The sequence below is a fragment of the Marmota flaviventris genome, chromosome 14 (genome assembly GCF_047511675.1).
Source record: "Marmota flaviventris isolate mMarFla1 chromosome 14, mMarFla1.hap1, whole genome shotgun sequence".
NCBI classification, from domain to species: Eukaryota; Metazoa; Chordata; class Mammalia; order Rodentia; family Sciuridae; genus Marmota; species Marmota flaviventris.
The window spans coordinates 94,745,983-94,761,862 of NC_092511.1; the positions used below are offsets into that span (position 1 = coordinate 94,745,983).

The window sequence follows — 15,880 nt, forward strand, 5'->3', positions numbered from 1 at the left end:
TGGCATGTTTCAGATTCTGTACGTCAGCAGCTACTGGTACATCCTATTATATATCTGAGGTCTACTTTGAGGTATGTGAGATTTATCAAATTTATTACATCATCTTTTGAACATGAGAATAACACAAATAACTTTTTGTAGTGTTCAAGAGACCTATGAAGCCAAAAGACATGAATTGCATGGTGAGCGTCAGAGAAAAGAAGAAGAAATGAAGCAGATGTTTGTGCAGCGAGTAAAGGAGAAAGAAGCCATATTGAAAGAAGCCGAAAGAGAGGCAAGTTTGATGTGATTTTTTTCGGTGTCCTATTTCTTTGGATACAATGTAGTTGAGACACTTTTTACTTTTTTTAAAATTTTATGAATTCTGTCTTTAAGAAAAGCAAGTCCTAATATCCATTTGGAAAGCATACATTCAAATTAGGATAAAAGAAAAAAAAAGAGAAACTAGGATAGGATCATAAAATAGGCAGGGGTTAGACAATAATAATACTGCAATAACTTGTACACAAATTTTTCTCTGAACTTCCTTGCAGCCAATCCAGAAAAGGAAATCTTATCAGCTCTCATAGGCATTAAGTCTGCACCAATAAAAGCCTGATAAGCAGGAATTAGCAGAGGGCTTAGGGTACAGAAGTGGAAATAAGCATTGGTTGTGGGCTGTCACAATGCTGTTCTGCTGTCCAGAATGCATCACAATGGAAAAGGAGTACACAGCTTTACCAAGACTGTTGTCTGAGCTGCTTTGTTTACTCAAATTGTGTAATGGATGTATAAGTGAGAATGCTCAAGTGTTGGAATCACATACTCATGTTGCGTTGACATTTCTAGGTTTCTACTTTCTTTTTGTCATTGAGTAAAAAGGAAAGTACTTAATGCCAACAGGTAACCAGTTTACAAGAATCCTATTGTGTCATGAGTAGGGCTAAAAACAACTCATTTCTGTTGGTATTGTGAGATAATGACTAAATCTTCATACACTGATTTCAGACCTCACCTAGGTTTGGCCATATGAGTTATCATCTTGCATGATGATAATAAAAATATTTTTATGTGAAAGTTTTAGTTCATGACCATGTCTTATTGTACCTAATTTTAAAAAGTATTACTGTGAATTACATTGTTGGTCTTGTTTCATGCTTGGAAAAACTAAATTATAATAAAATATGGAGCCAGGAGTAGGATGATGACACTGGGGCCTGTTAGTCTTAGTTCTGTGTGCAACACTCTTTAAACCATTTGACTTTTTGAATTTTTCTTTTATAATGTGTTCCCACATAGTGATATTGATACATTTTGGCAGTAGATGTTCTGAGGTGGCATAAAAGTTGAGAACATGAATCTCCTAATATCTGGTGCTCCTCATTCTACCCTGAATTGAGAATATTGCCTCCCTCATGAGTTGTTAGGATGCGGACACATGGGAAACCAGTGGGAATAGTTGGCCAAACATTGATATTTGCTAGGAAGTTCTTTCATGAGAGCTCGTTGATTCCTGCTGTCTGAAGGGCTGGAGAGAAGTGATGGTTGTAGAGGTCCAAGGCATTGCCAACCTGAGATTGAACCTGGACCACAATCTCTCAGTCTTAACAAAGTTTTTTCCATAGACCAAGTTTTTCCCACTCTCCTTCTCCCCAGAAGACCCAGGGTCAGCAAAATGGGTCAGGTCCAGAATGCAGATAGTGTGTGATGAAGAAGGGTAACATTTAGCTGCCTTAGGTAAATCAATAGGGCCATAATAAAATGGAAACTGTGTCTGTATGAGTTACTTCTGATGGAGTCAGTAGTAACCATGTGATGTATACTTTGGGATAAAAAGCCTTAAAAGCTTAAAATCAAAACTCCAACTCATTCCTTTACCCCTCTATCAGCAGGTCTGCTCAGGAGACAAGTTTATTCCTATGGATCCTGCTCCTCTGCTCCATCTTTCTAGTTTGTTCCTATGGATCCTGCCCCTCAACTTTTAAAGGCTACATTTTAAAGTAGCTATTTTAGCTGGGCGTGGTAGTGCACACCTGTAATCCCAGTAACTCAGGAGGCTGAAGCAGGAGGATCTCAAGTTTGAGGCCAGCCTTAGCAACTTAGAAGTACTCTGTAACCTTTCAAGATATTTTAGTATGCAAATAAAGTATGTCACTTCGATTTAAGTAATCAGAGATTCGTCTCTGTTTACATAAAACCAATCTGCCTGTATAGGCTCCCTTCCTGAGCTTCTACTCTGCTCGCCTCCCATGTGATAGGGGTGCACCATGCTCAGAGAGCTGTGACTCTTACACCATTGACCTGCTTTTTGTTTGTATTTTGTAGTTCTGGAGACAGAACCCAGGGCCTTGTGCATACTGGACAAGTGCTTTCAACCACTGAGCTGATCCAAGTGATCTATTTATTACATCTCTTTTTTTTTAATATTTATTTTTTAGTTATAGGTGGACACAATATCTTTATTTTTTTATGTGGTGCTGAGGATTGAACCCAGTGCCTCATGCATGCTAGGCTAGTGCTCTACCTCTGAGCCACAACCCCAGACCCTACATCTCTTGTTTTGAAAAGCAGAAACTATTTAAATAAGCAAATACTAAGGAGCTGATACTTCTCAGAAAAGGCATCCTCTGGAATGAAGGAATTATAGGTTAGAAGGGCCTTACTTAGTCATGTTTCAACCTTGTCTCATTTTCAATACTTCTGTCAGGGGCTCAGTGGCTCTCAGGACCATTTACTTGTTCCATGTATGGAACATGAAATTTTTATTAGGTAGAATTTAGCCATCTATTGTTTCTACCCTCATTCTCTGACTTAATGAATTATTTCCCCAACTATTTTGTTATTGTTGTTGTTGGCATTATAGCAGGCATTACAAAGCCATAGATTGATTTTTTTTTTAAATTTAAATTTTATTTCTTTTTTTAGGTATACATGACTATAGAGTGTATTTTTCCATATTACGCATACATGGAATATGACTTATTCTAATTAGGATCCCGTTCTTAATGGTTGTATGATGTGGAGTTTCACCGGTGGTGTATTCATATACAAACAAAGGAAAGTTGTGTCCAATTCATTCTACTGTCTTTCCTATTTCTACCCTGCTCTTCCCTTCATTCCCCTTTGTCTAATCCCCCCTGTCGTGTGTTAGCATCTGTATAACAGAAAATTTTGCCTTTGGTTTTTTGGGATTCACTTATTTCACTTATTAGTGATAATGTCTAGATGCATCCATTTACCAGCAGAAGTCTTGAAGTTATTGTTTTTATGGCTGAATAATATTTCATTTTCTTTATCCATTCATCGGTAGAAGGACATGTCGGTTGGTTCCATAGCTTAGCTATTGTGAATTGAGCTGCTTTAAACATTGATGTGGCTGTGTGCTGATTTTAAGTCAGCACATTTTAAGTTATTTTAAGTATATACCCAGGAGTGAGATAACTGGATCCAATGGTGGTTCCATTCAAAGTTTTCGGAGGACTCTTCATACTGTTTTCGAGTGGTTGCACCAGTTAACAGCCCCATGAACGTACCTTTTCTTCCACATCTTTGCCACTATTTATTGTGTTACTTGTATTTTTGATGATTGCCATTTTGACTAGAGTGAGATAGAATCTAACTGTAGTTTTAATTTGCATTTCTCTAATTGCTAGAGATGTTGAACATTTTTTCATATATTTGTTGACCATTTGTATTTCTTCTGTGAAGTGCCTGTTCAGTTCCTTTGCCCATTTATTGACTGGGTTATTTGTTTTTTTGGTGCTAAGTTTTTTGAGTTCTTTATATCCTGGAGATTAATGTTCTATCTGAAGTGGAAGTGGCAAAGATTTTCTCCCATTCTGTAGGCTCTCTCTTCACGTTCTTGATTGTTTCCTTTTCTGTAAAGAAGCTTTTTAATTTGATACTCTCCCATTTGTTGATTCTTGATTTTATTTCTTGTGCTTTAGGAGTCTTGTTGAGGAAGTCAGTTCCTAAGCCAACATGATAGAGAGTTGGGGCTACATTTTTTTGCTATTAGGTGCATGGTCTCTCGTCTAATGCATTGGTCCTTGGTCCACTTTGAGTTGAGTTTTGTGCAGGATGAGAGATGGGGACTTAATTTTATTTTGTTACATATGGATTCCCAGTTTTCCCAGCACCATTTGTTGAAGAGGCTTTTCTCTAGTGAATGTTTATGGCACCTTTTAGATAACTGTATTTATGTGAGTTTTTCTCTTATCTTCTTTTCTGTTCTGTTGGTCTTTCTGTCTGTTTTGGTGTCAATATCATGCCATTTTTGTTACTAGAGCCCTGTATTATAATTTAAGGTCTGGTATTGTGATGCTTCTTGCTTCGCTTTTCTCACTAAGGATTACTTTGGCTATTCTGGGCCTCTATCTGGTCTTGGGCATGTCTTAGTTGGTAGGCTTTGGATGGCATTTTTAATTTCATTGCCTGAAATTCATCTGTTTAAGTTTTTCTATGCCCTCTTGATTCAATTTTGGTAGGTTGTCCTAGAAATTTGTTGATGTCTTCAAGATTTTCTGTCATATTGGGGTATAAATTTTCAAAATAGTTTCTGATTATCGTCTTTATTTTCAGTAGTGTCCATGGTGATATTTCCTTTTTTTTTTTAATCATCGATTTTAGTAATTTGAGATTTTGCCCTCTTTCTCTTGATTAGCTTGGCTAAGGGTTTATCAATTTTTTATTTTTATTTTTTTAGAGAATGAGCTTTTTGTTTCATTGATTTTTTTTTTTTAATTTATTTTATTTGGTTCTTCAATTTCATTGATTTCAGCTCTGATTTTAATTATTTTCTGTCTTCTGCTTTTGGTGTTGACTTGTTCTTCTTTATCTAGGGCTTTGAGATGTAACGCTAGGTTATATATTTGGTGACTTTCTATTCTTTTAGTGAATTAGCTCAGTACAATGAACTTTCCTCTTAGAACCGCCTCCATAGTGTCTCAGAGGTTTTAATATGTTGTGTTGTTATTCTCAACATATTTTTTTATTTTTTCATTTCACCTCTGATTTATTCTGCCATCCATTGGCCATATATATAATAGTGTAATATTTAGTCTCCAGGTGTTAAAATAGCTTCTTTTTAAAATTTTATTGTTTATTTCTAATTTCATTCCATTATTATCTGATGGAATACAAGCAAGGTATTATCTCAATTTTTTATTATTATTTATTTTTGTATTTTCTAAGATTTGTTTTGTGGCCTAAGAATGGTCTGTTCTAGAACAGGATCTGGTTGCTGCTGAGAGGAAAGTGGATTCAGTCATTGATCGATGAAATATTGTATGTATGTCTGTTAATCCTTTTGTATTTTTTAGTTCTGTAACTTCTTTATTTAGTTTTTGGAAGATCTGTCTAGTCATGAAAGATGTGTGTTAAAGAGAGGTGTATTGTGTTCTATTTGGTTATTGAAATTGAGAAGCCTTTGCTTGATATACAAAGATACTGTATTGTTTGAGGCATACTTATGATTGATATATCTTGTTGATGTATAATTCCCTTAAGCAGTATGAAATAGCCTTCTTTGTCCCTTCTAATTAACTTTGGCTTGAAGTCCACTTTGTCTGATATGAGGATAGAAACCTCTGCTTGTTTACGAGATCCTTATGAATAATATGTTTTTTCCCATCCTTTTACCTTTAGTCTGTGGATATTTTTGCCTATGAGGTAATTCTCTTGGAGACAGCATTGTTGGGTCTTGGTTTTTAATTCAATCTACTAGTTCCTGTCTTTTGATTGATGGGTTTAGGCCATTTACATTCAATGTTATTATTAACAAATGATTTTTAATCCCTGTCATTTTGATTTATTTCTAATTTTTAATTTGAATTAATTTCTCCTTTGACTATTATTCTAGTGTAGTTCTTCCCTTTCCTGGTTTCAGTTTTATTTTTCATAAAATATTTTGAGTATATTTTGTAGTGCAGGCTTTCTAATTGTGAATTCTTTTAACTTTTGTTTATCGTGAAAGGTTTTTATTTCATGATCAAGGCTTAATTTTGCTGGTATAGTATTCATGGTTAGCATCCATTTTCTTTCAATGATTGGTTTTTCTCTAATATTACTTCATTGAAAAGATTGTACATTACTTTGGTTTGTATCTCTGAGTCTTCATCTATCCCAATAAATCTTATATTTGGTCCTTCATGGTGGACCATATTTCTTGGAAATTCTGTGCATTGTCTCTTATCATCTTTTCTCCATGGTCAACTTTATTTTCAAGATCCTATTTTTTTGTTGTTGTTGTTGTTGGTTAAAACTCTATCTTCCAAGTGGTCTAGTCTGCTGGTAATGCTTTCCATTGAATTTTTAATTTGTTTTATTGATTCATTTATTTTGAGGATTTCTGCTTGCTTTTTTACAGAATCTCTTTATTGATCTTTTACTTATTGTATTTTCTAATTTTACTCTTTACCTCATCCTATACCATGAACTTTCTAAACTGACATTTCTTCCACTGTGGTGTTGATGGATTCTGTTATTGAAGTATTCTGGTTTGTTGGGGCAGTTTGTTTCCTTGCTTTTTCATATTGTTTGTGTTTCCTTGCTTTTTCATATTGTTTGTGTGTCTACCCATGTAACAGTATGGGTAGAATTCTACTTTTTGGCTTATAGTGTCCCTGAAGATTTCCAGTAACTCAAAATTTAGGGATAGGTAAATAAATAACAACAACCTTTCTGTGACATCTACAATGCTAATTGTTACAATAAACAGAAATGATCTAATCAGTTATAATAGTAAAAAGGTTTACAATTTCAAATGCTGAATAGGGAGAGCACAGAAGAGATCTAAGATGTGATGATTATGAGGGAGAGGAGAGAAATATAAGTTAAAAACTAAAGGAAGAGTGAAAGAAAAATAGAGTTTGTTAGCAGAGGAGAGAAAGAATCAAAGGAAACAGATAAGTGAGAGAAGAAATTGTAAAAAAAAAAATTTAAAAAATAAAAGAATACAAAACAAAACTGAAATGTACTAATCAAATATCCCAGTCCTCAGTACTTAGTCATAAAAAATAACTGCCTTCAAAAAATGCTTGAAGTTAGAAAAAATTGACAACTATGTATGCATTTACATCACAATTAATGAAAAAAAAAAGAAGAAAAATTTCCCCATGAAAAGTTAAAGAATTGTTTCCTTTGGAGTTCAAAAAATTCTCAGCTTCCCTTCTCCTCAGTGTTAGGTGTAGTGGGATAAAGTGTGACGTCTGCCCCACCCTCAGAGTGTGGTTGTTATTGTATGAAAGTAGATCCTATAGGTGGAGCTTCTGGATGTGAAGTTTAGGCCTAGATAGGTTCTAGGTTCTTTGTTGAATAGCAATTGATTTGAAGATTTTAAATTGGCACACCTCCAGGGCCCAGTAGTTGCCTGTCCACGCTAGGAGACTATACTCCAGGAATCTCCCCTAGACCAGATGTGCAGTAGAAGAGCCAATCCTCTGTCCCCTCCATTACCCCTGGACCCCTGCGTTTCATGTTCATTCAGGTAGGTGCCTGACCCTTTCGAATTTCTGGCTGGTCTCCTCTCCCTGCTTGTATTGCAAGCAGCTAGATTGGAGGGGGAGGGCTTTTGGCCAGGTGGGTATCCATGACCTCTATTCCCCTGTATAAACCCCTTTCTGTGTTTGATTTTCTCCTAGTCACTTAGGCACACTCTATGTCATGCAGTGTGTGTTTGCCAGGCCTATATTTTGGGCCCAGCTTGGGTTCACCAGGTTCTGCTCACCCAGCTGTTGGGGGCTAGCAGCTTGGCTGCAAAATGGCTCCTTCCTCTGTCTTCCATGGACAGCTGGGAGAGATGCACCTTCTTTCCTGCACAGTGATCTTGTGCAGCATGCCTTTCAGGTTAGTTCATCATTGTTTTAACCACAGGCCTCCTAAAAATGTGGGTTCTTTAATTCCTTTATCCATCCACTTTGCTCAAGCTTGGTGGTGGTGGGGGTGTTTTAGCTTGCCATGACGGTGGTGCTTGGGATTTCTTCTTTATTTTATAATATTCAGCTTCCTGAGTTCTTCATATGCTTTGAATGACCAGCATTAATTTCCAGAAAAGTCACTTATTTTTCCCACCCACCTGCTGAGAAGCTGCCTATTTGCTTTCTTGGTTTCACATCATGAAGCAGCCAGGAAAGTGACCTCTTCTATTTCTCCATCTTGAAACCCAACTATGATTATATACCATCTTTTCCAAATACCAAGTCCAACTATTGCCCAAACCAGGTACCTACCTGGATCCTGACTGATGGGATTCATCTGCCTGCCTGTATCAGAAATAAGCAAATGATGTAAAAAGATAAAATAAATTTTATGCAGTTTGATCAAACTGGGGAAAAGCAGATAGATTGTTTTTTCCCAGGTCCTAAGATAATGGTTATAATTTATAGAAATATGTGTAAATTTAACTTGGCTATGTAAGACAGTGAATGTGTCAGTTAAAAACTTTGTTTTCCTTGGTACAGAAAGGGCCAGGGGGTATTTTTCAGTTTTCAATCTCAGCTTGAGGAAGTTCAGGATGCAGAAAAGAACTTCAGGATGCAGAAAAGGGCTTATCAGGAAGTTGCTTTTTATTAATTTGCATGAATGCTCAAGTGCTACACAGAACTGACAATATTAATCTCAGTATCTAATCAGACTATAGGACAAAAAACAAGTTTATCTTTTAGATTTTAAATTCTGCACTTTGATGTTGGTAGGCATGCACATAGTTGATTCATGTGGAGTCTGCTCAAGTCCCCAGATTGTTATTTTTAAGGTAAACTACAATTAAACTAGCTTTACGTGTTAAAAAAATCTTTGTCCTTATACCCAGTGCTGATCCAAATAATGAAGACAAGGTTTTGAAAAAGATGGAAAAGACATTTATTGATTTGCTTGAAAATGAGAAGAGTAGTAGACTAGTATCTCAAGAACTATTGTTCCCATTACAAGGGGGAAACAAAGGAGTTTTAAAGGGAAATTCGGGGACCAGGCTCAGGGGACCAAGCTCAGGATGTGCCTATCAGAAGATATGATTCCTATTCAGATGGTGGCTATTTTAGTCAGCTTTGCGTTGTTGTGGCCAAATACCCAAAAAGAACAATGTAAAGGGGGAAAGATTTATTTGGGGCTCACCATTTCAGAAGTCTCAGTCCATAGCTGGCTCACTCCTCATTCTGAACCCAAGTTGAAGCACACATCATGGTGGAAGGGCCCAGCAGAGGAAAGCTGCTTAGCTCATGGAGGGGTTAGGAAGCAGAATAGGAAGCAAGGAAGGGGCCTCAGGTAAAAACCACCCTTGTGGGGTACACACCCAGTGACCCACCTAATCCAGCCATGCCCTGCCAGCCTGGTTACCATTCAGTCAGTGCATTCAAACTAGGATGGACTGCTTATGTTATAGCTCTCACAGTCCATTCACTTGACCTGCAAATATTCCTGCATTAACGCTGGAGCTTTTGGGGACAGCTGTTATCCAAATCATAGCAGTGGCCTTTAGATAGCCGACTGCTCAGACTTGGCACAGATGCCTTTCTTCTTTTGATCAGTGAGCTGAAGTGGATGGCCTGAAATGGGAAAAAAAAACATTAATTTGAATCCTTGAGGTTTTGGGGGAGTGAAGAAGGAGAGGAGGAAGGGTTGGGGGCAGTACATGTTAGTTTTAAAATAAGCTACCAGAGGCCAAGCAGCTGGGTTCATACTCAAAGCATGAAGTTGACCCCCATTTCACACCTTCATTCCTTGTGTACTCCATTAAGCTTACTTGCAGCACTTCCCATACATTTTATCTGTATGTCCTTTCATTACTAGTTCTTCCATTATGTTTTGCTGGGTGCTAGGAGTAGAAAGATGAAAAAAGCAGAGCTCCTAAGCAATCCTCAGGAAGAAGTTGCTCATACAATTAATTATAACATGGAGTGCTAAAGGTTTCTTTGATGGCTGTAATAGAAGGGTGGAGAGAGCTGCGATTCCTTGTTTGTTTTGTTTATGACTAGTATTTCTTGAGTGCTTATTCTGCCAGACATCATACTTTAAAAATGTTAAGTACCGCCCCTCAATTTTTTAAAAGCTTCCTTTTTAATAAAAATGCTATTTGTTTCTCAGAGTTTTATGCCATTCGAGAAATATGCCTTCTGTTGTTCGCATAAGGAATTCCTTAAATTGGGGAGCAGAATAAAGTTAAACACAGGCCTGCCTTTAAGTTGACAATGTTCCCTTCATATGATTTATCAAAGTGATTTTCAGCCCCAAGGAAATAAAAGTTTACTGGCTAATGGTCTTTATTTTTCTTTCTACATTTCTGCTTTTTTATGAATAGGGAAAGAAGAACCCCCTTAGATTCTTAGTTGGAACAGACTTCTTGTTTTCAGATTAACACGAGAAAAATTGGAGCTTTACTAACATCTATACTTCACATATACATGAGAGATATCCAGTCAATGAGTAATTCTCAGAGAGGTGCTTTTGAATTTAAGATACTATAGAATCTTCAACAAAGAACAGTGAATTTTTAAAGAATTAACAAGAGAAAAGAAAAGGCAGATAAACGCTAGTTAGTAAGGCTTGTGAATAAAAGGTCTTCTGAGGCTTTCTCTAGGCTGCTGGTAAAACCTTTGTTCTCCTTGTGAGGGAGATGCAGGGTACTCTTTGTAAATCTCTGCCCTGCTTTTAGGCATTATAAGGAGAACAGAGATCTCTTGTACATCTGTTTCTTAATTGTCTTCAGCTAAGTAGGCCTTCATATTTTAGAGGGGCAAATTCAGGTCTCCCACAGCTGCATTGAATGTATTTAGCCTAAATTTATTTATTTTTTACTGTCTCTGTTGGATATGTAATCTGTTTTTTTCCCATTATAGTGTAAATTCTACTAAAATATTTTTCAAGCTTTTTTGAATTCAGGATTTCTTTGTTTGTATTTCAAGGAGTTACTGAATGACTGTAAATATGCAGTATATTTGTAAGGTTCTTGACAAACTGACAGCTAACATTTGCTTTCTAGTAGGGTTTGCCAGTATAACTTCACATTAGCTTTATTAGGAAAATAAGAGGCTATTTTCTTTATGATAATTTCCTTCTGCTCTTTCATGGCCCTTATTTTTTTTGAGCATGGTCTTGAGAAACTTTATTAAAGAGGCTTTGAAGAGACTCTTGTAAAGCAATAAAATAAAAAACCCAGAAAAAGGTCAGTTTTGTTAATGAGGCTATGGTTTTATTTCATATGGTTCAAGCTTTTTTTTTGCATGGGAAATCATTATTAAAATTATCAAGGCAATTCCATATGTAAACTTTTACTTGAAGCATGAACTTAGCATTAGGAAAATGATGACCATAAGTAGAAGTTGGGGTTATCTAGTTGCTAAGCCAGAGAGCATTGTTGTGCATGTGCTGCCACACTGTGTCAGTAATGGAAATTACATTTTTATTTCACAGCTGCATGCCAAATTTGAGCACCTTAAAAGAATTCACCAAGAAGAAAGACTAAAACTTGAAGAAAGGAGAAGAGCTTTGGAAGAAGAAAGGATCCTTTTTTCTAAAAGGAAATCTAGCTGTGACATATTGTTGAACCAATCCTATATGGCATCGGGTAGTAACATAAAGAAGGACAAGGACCGTAAGAAGTAAGAGCCCCTACCACTCTGCATCTGTAGCCCTTCCCTCCTCTACTGTCTCCTGGCTCTGCTCCCTGCCCCGCCCCCCCCCCCCGCCCCCCCCCCCCGAAATTCCATACTGGGGATCAAACCTCCAGGGCCTTATGCAGTGCTAGGTAAGCATTCTAATACTGGGCCACACCCACAATCCTCCTGGTTCTACTTGATCTTCCTAATTCTAGTTCCTATTTACTTACTCTCTGCCTGCCTCCTGAAACTCAAACTGCTGCTCCTTAAGAGCCCAAGCACAGACCTTATCCTTCTCATTTACTTCTCTTTTCCCAAAGCTAGAACAGTACCTGGCACATACTAGGGGATTTGTAAATATTTGGCAACTGAATGAACAAGATAAAAATATACATCATAGTAGAAAAGGGTCAGTTAGCTGGGAAAAAATTAGCTATTTCACAGCCCAGCTGTGCCCTTAGTATACAGGTAATGACTGTTGACCTACCATGAGTTATTTTGTGTCTAAATTGAAATTCTGTACTTTGTTGGGGGAAAAAACCCTAATTCTTAGGCTCACTTTTCTTTTAACCAATCCTTTTGATTATTGATTTTGTGAGAATTTTTATTTTAATAAGGGACCCAGGCTATCGATTCGAACTCCTGTGCTTTGATGTCAGAACATGTGAAACCAATGATGGACGTAAAGATGCAGAGGAAGGTAGAGAGGGCCACAGTACAAGGGGGCGGCCATGAGTAGCAATTGGATGATAATCTCAAGCTTGTAGGTTTTGGTATGTGTTAAAATCAAAGTTACCAAAGTTTTAGAAAATAAGTTTTTTTCCCCCCCTTTTTGATCTCCTTCTGTACTTTGTGTCCTTCATTTTATTTCTTCCACTTAAAATGCCCTTATCGGTTTACCTATTTGAATATAGTGAAATTCATGATTTGTTCTGTTCAGAATGCTCCTTTGTGGTCTTTGTCTCAGTTTACTCCAGCCATCTGTGCCCTAGCAAAGTCATGTCTTCCTATGATAGACCCAGAACAAGACTTAAATTTTCTCAATGCCTGTGTTTCTTGCAATTTTTTGTTGAAATAATGAATGTGATAGTATAATAGTGATATTTGATTCAAGCATTGGATTTCAAAAGATAGACTGATATTATAATATTATAATAGTACTGCTTTCCAACATACTTTTTAAAAATTATAAAGCTAAATAATATTTTGCTGTATCCTTGTATCTCAGATATTACTAAAATTAATTTTCCTTTCAAATTAAAGACCGCTTACATTTACATAGTAAAAATTGTCACCCTACTGCACTTGAAAACCATGCAGTTTGCAAAATCAGAACTGAATTCATAGAGCTTAGAATTTATCCTCAAGAAATTATGGTTTGGTGGTTGTTTTTTGTTTTCTTTTTCAAAACGCTGTAGCTAAATATCCTGTAATATATTTTCTTTGTAAAATCTTTGTAAAACTAATGACTCTGGTAATTTTTACTTCCTGTATTGTTTTGTGTTGTACCAATCAAAAGTTTTTTTTCTCTTTCCAGTTCCAATTTTATGTAACACAGGAGTTCCAGAGCACAGAAGGTCATCACAAGCAAAAGTAAAAAGTTATAAGTATGCTTTGATTTTCTTGTTGTTTTTATTTGCTTTTATCACTATATGTGTTTGGCACATGTCCACTGTTACTGACATTTATGGAAAAATATTTCAAGTATAAGGTCGATACATAAGCCAGAGTAGATGATATTACTTAGATATTCACTGTAGAAATCTCAAGTTTCTGTTTTGCAATGAATGTAGATATCGTCTCCTGCTGCCAAGTTATTTTGTCACATATTATGCCAAAGAGCAAAGACTCAGTGCCATCAAAAATACAGAACTCCTTCATACTATGGCTGATTACATTTATATTCCAGGATGAACTTTTTTCATATATACTAAACAAACAAATACACAAAAGTGAGGGAATGTTTCAGAATGTATTACATAGCTCAAACTCTAACTTCTCAATAGTTTTATAGAACTTTGAAGGTTTTTTTCCATTATCCCATTGGTAATATTCCTACCTTTTGTGTCAAATTATGTAACTGAATGACTTTATGCCTGATTTATGCCTTGTTGTGGTTGATGTATTGCTGTGATGAAACAAAATATGTTGAAAAACTAACCAGGTATATAAACCCTTTTACCTAGTGATATTCCTGAACCTGGGTATATCATACAATTTTCATTAGGGTATCTTACTACTTGTTTAAGGTTGTCTTTCAGGGCAAAATATAAGAAGATTGAATCAATTTTATTAAAAATATTTCTTTACGAACTTCTGAATATTAAATACATTATTTCAAGGAACAGTGCCTTAGTATTTTCACATTTTAGTGGTTCTAACATTTTCACAATGGTTGTAGGTATGTAAATTTTTGTATTTCAATATTCTAAATAAAACCAATATTCTTGAAAAAATACATATCCACATATTTGCTAAAAATGTGCTTGCTTGCTTTATTTATTTATTTAGTTAGTTTGGGGGGGCATACTGGGGATTGAACTCGGGGGCACTCAACCACTGAGCCACATTTTGTATTTTATTTAGTCACAGTGTCTTACTGAGTTGCTTAGCCCTCACTGTTGCTGAGGCTGGCTTTGAACTTGCGATCCTTCGTCCTCAGCAACCAAAGCCGTTGGGATTATGGGTGTGCGCCACCACACCTGGCTTATGATTTTTATGGGTGATAGTGATATTTCACTACTTGTATACAATGTGTAATGATCAGATCAAAGTAACTAGCATATATTCATTACCTCAGATGTAATCTTTTTTTTTATGTTGGGTACATTCAAAATTTTAAAATATTTACGTACTTGCTATTAACCATAGTTACCTACTGTGCCATAGAAGTTATTCCTCCTATCCAGCTGTACCCCTCTACCCATTAACCATTCTCTCTCCATCTTTCCCCCACGTACTTCTCAACCTCTGATAACTCTATATTTTGCTCCTGAGGAGCATCGGTTTTAGTTTCTACACATATTTCTGGGCCTGACTTTACTGAACATAATTTTCTCTAGTTATCCATGTTGCTACAAAGTGACAGGATTTCTATTATTATTATTATTATTATTATTATTTGTTTTACTTAGTTGTACATGACAGCAGAATGCATTTCAATTCATCGTACACTAATGGAGCACAACACAACATTTCAATTCTCTGGTTGTACATGGTGTAGAGACGCACCATTCATGCAGTCATACATGTGCCTAGGATATTGATGACCATCTCATTCCCCCATCTTTCCTACTCCCATAACTCCTCTCTTACCTTCCCATTTGCCCAATCCAAAGTTCCTCCATTCTTCCCATTCCCTCCCCCCACCCCCATCATAGATCAGCATCCACTTATCAGAGAAAACATTCGGCCTTTAGTTTTTTGGGATTGGTTTACTTTGCTTAGCATAATATTCTCCCACTCCATTCATTTACCTGCAAATGCCATAATTTTATTCTCTTTTAATGCTGAGTAATATTCCTTTGCTTATATATACCACAGTTTCTTCATCCATTCATCTGTTGATGGGCATGTAGGTTGGTTCCACAGTTTAGCTATTGTGAATTCAACTGCTGTAAACATTGGTGTGGCTATGTCACTGTAGTATGCTGATTTTAAATCCTTTGGGTATAGACCTAGGAGTGGGGTAGCTGGGTCAAATGTTGGTTCCATTCCAAGTTTTCTGAGGAATCTCCACACTGCTTTTCAAAGTGTTGCACCAATTTGCAGTCCCACCAGCAATGTGTGAGTATACCTTTTTCCCCACATCCTCTCCAACACTTATTACTGCTTGTATTCTTGATAACTGCCATTCTGACTGGGATGAGTTGAAGTCTTAGAGTAGTTTTCATTTACATTTCTCTAATTACTAAAGATGTTGAACACTTTTTCATATATTTATTGATGATTTGTATATCTTCTGAGAAGTGTCTGTTCAGTTAGCCCATTTAGTGAGTGGTTTTTTTTGTTGTTGTTGTTGTTTTTTGTATTAAGTCTTTTGAGTTCTTTATATATCCTAGAGATTAGTGCTCTATCTGATGTGTGTGTGTGGTAAAAATTTGCTCCCATACCGTAGGCTCTCTCTTCTCCTCATTCATTGAGGATTTCATTTTTCATATGGCTAAATAATAATATTTTTTTTTGTGTGTTAATTATCCATTAATCTGTTGATGAATCCCTAACTTGTTTCCATATCTTGGATATTGCAAATAATGCTTCATTAGACACAGGAGTGCAGATACCTTTTCATTATGGTGATTTCATTTTCT

At 36.3% G+C, this 15,880-nt stretch overlaps 1 protein-coding gene across 1 annotated transcript in view; it reads left to right on the forward strand.

The window, feature by feature from the left end:
* The window catches only part of Septin10 (septin 10), a 65,868-nt gene extending 52,662 nt beyond the window's left edge, over positions 1-13,206 (forward strand). Inside the window, exons 9-11 of the mRNA XM_027948941.3 lie at positions 142-274; positions 11,386-11,573; positions 13,108-13,206. Coding sequence (XP_027804742.2) covers positions 142-274; positions 11,386-11,573; positions 13,108-13,123 — 337 coding nt within the window. The 3' untranslated portion in view covers positions 13,124-13,206. The remainder of the gene's footprint in view (positions 1-141; positions 275-11,385; positions 11,574-13,107) is intronic.
* The last annotated feature ends 2,674 nt before the right edge of the window (positions 13,207-15,880 follow it).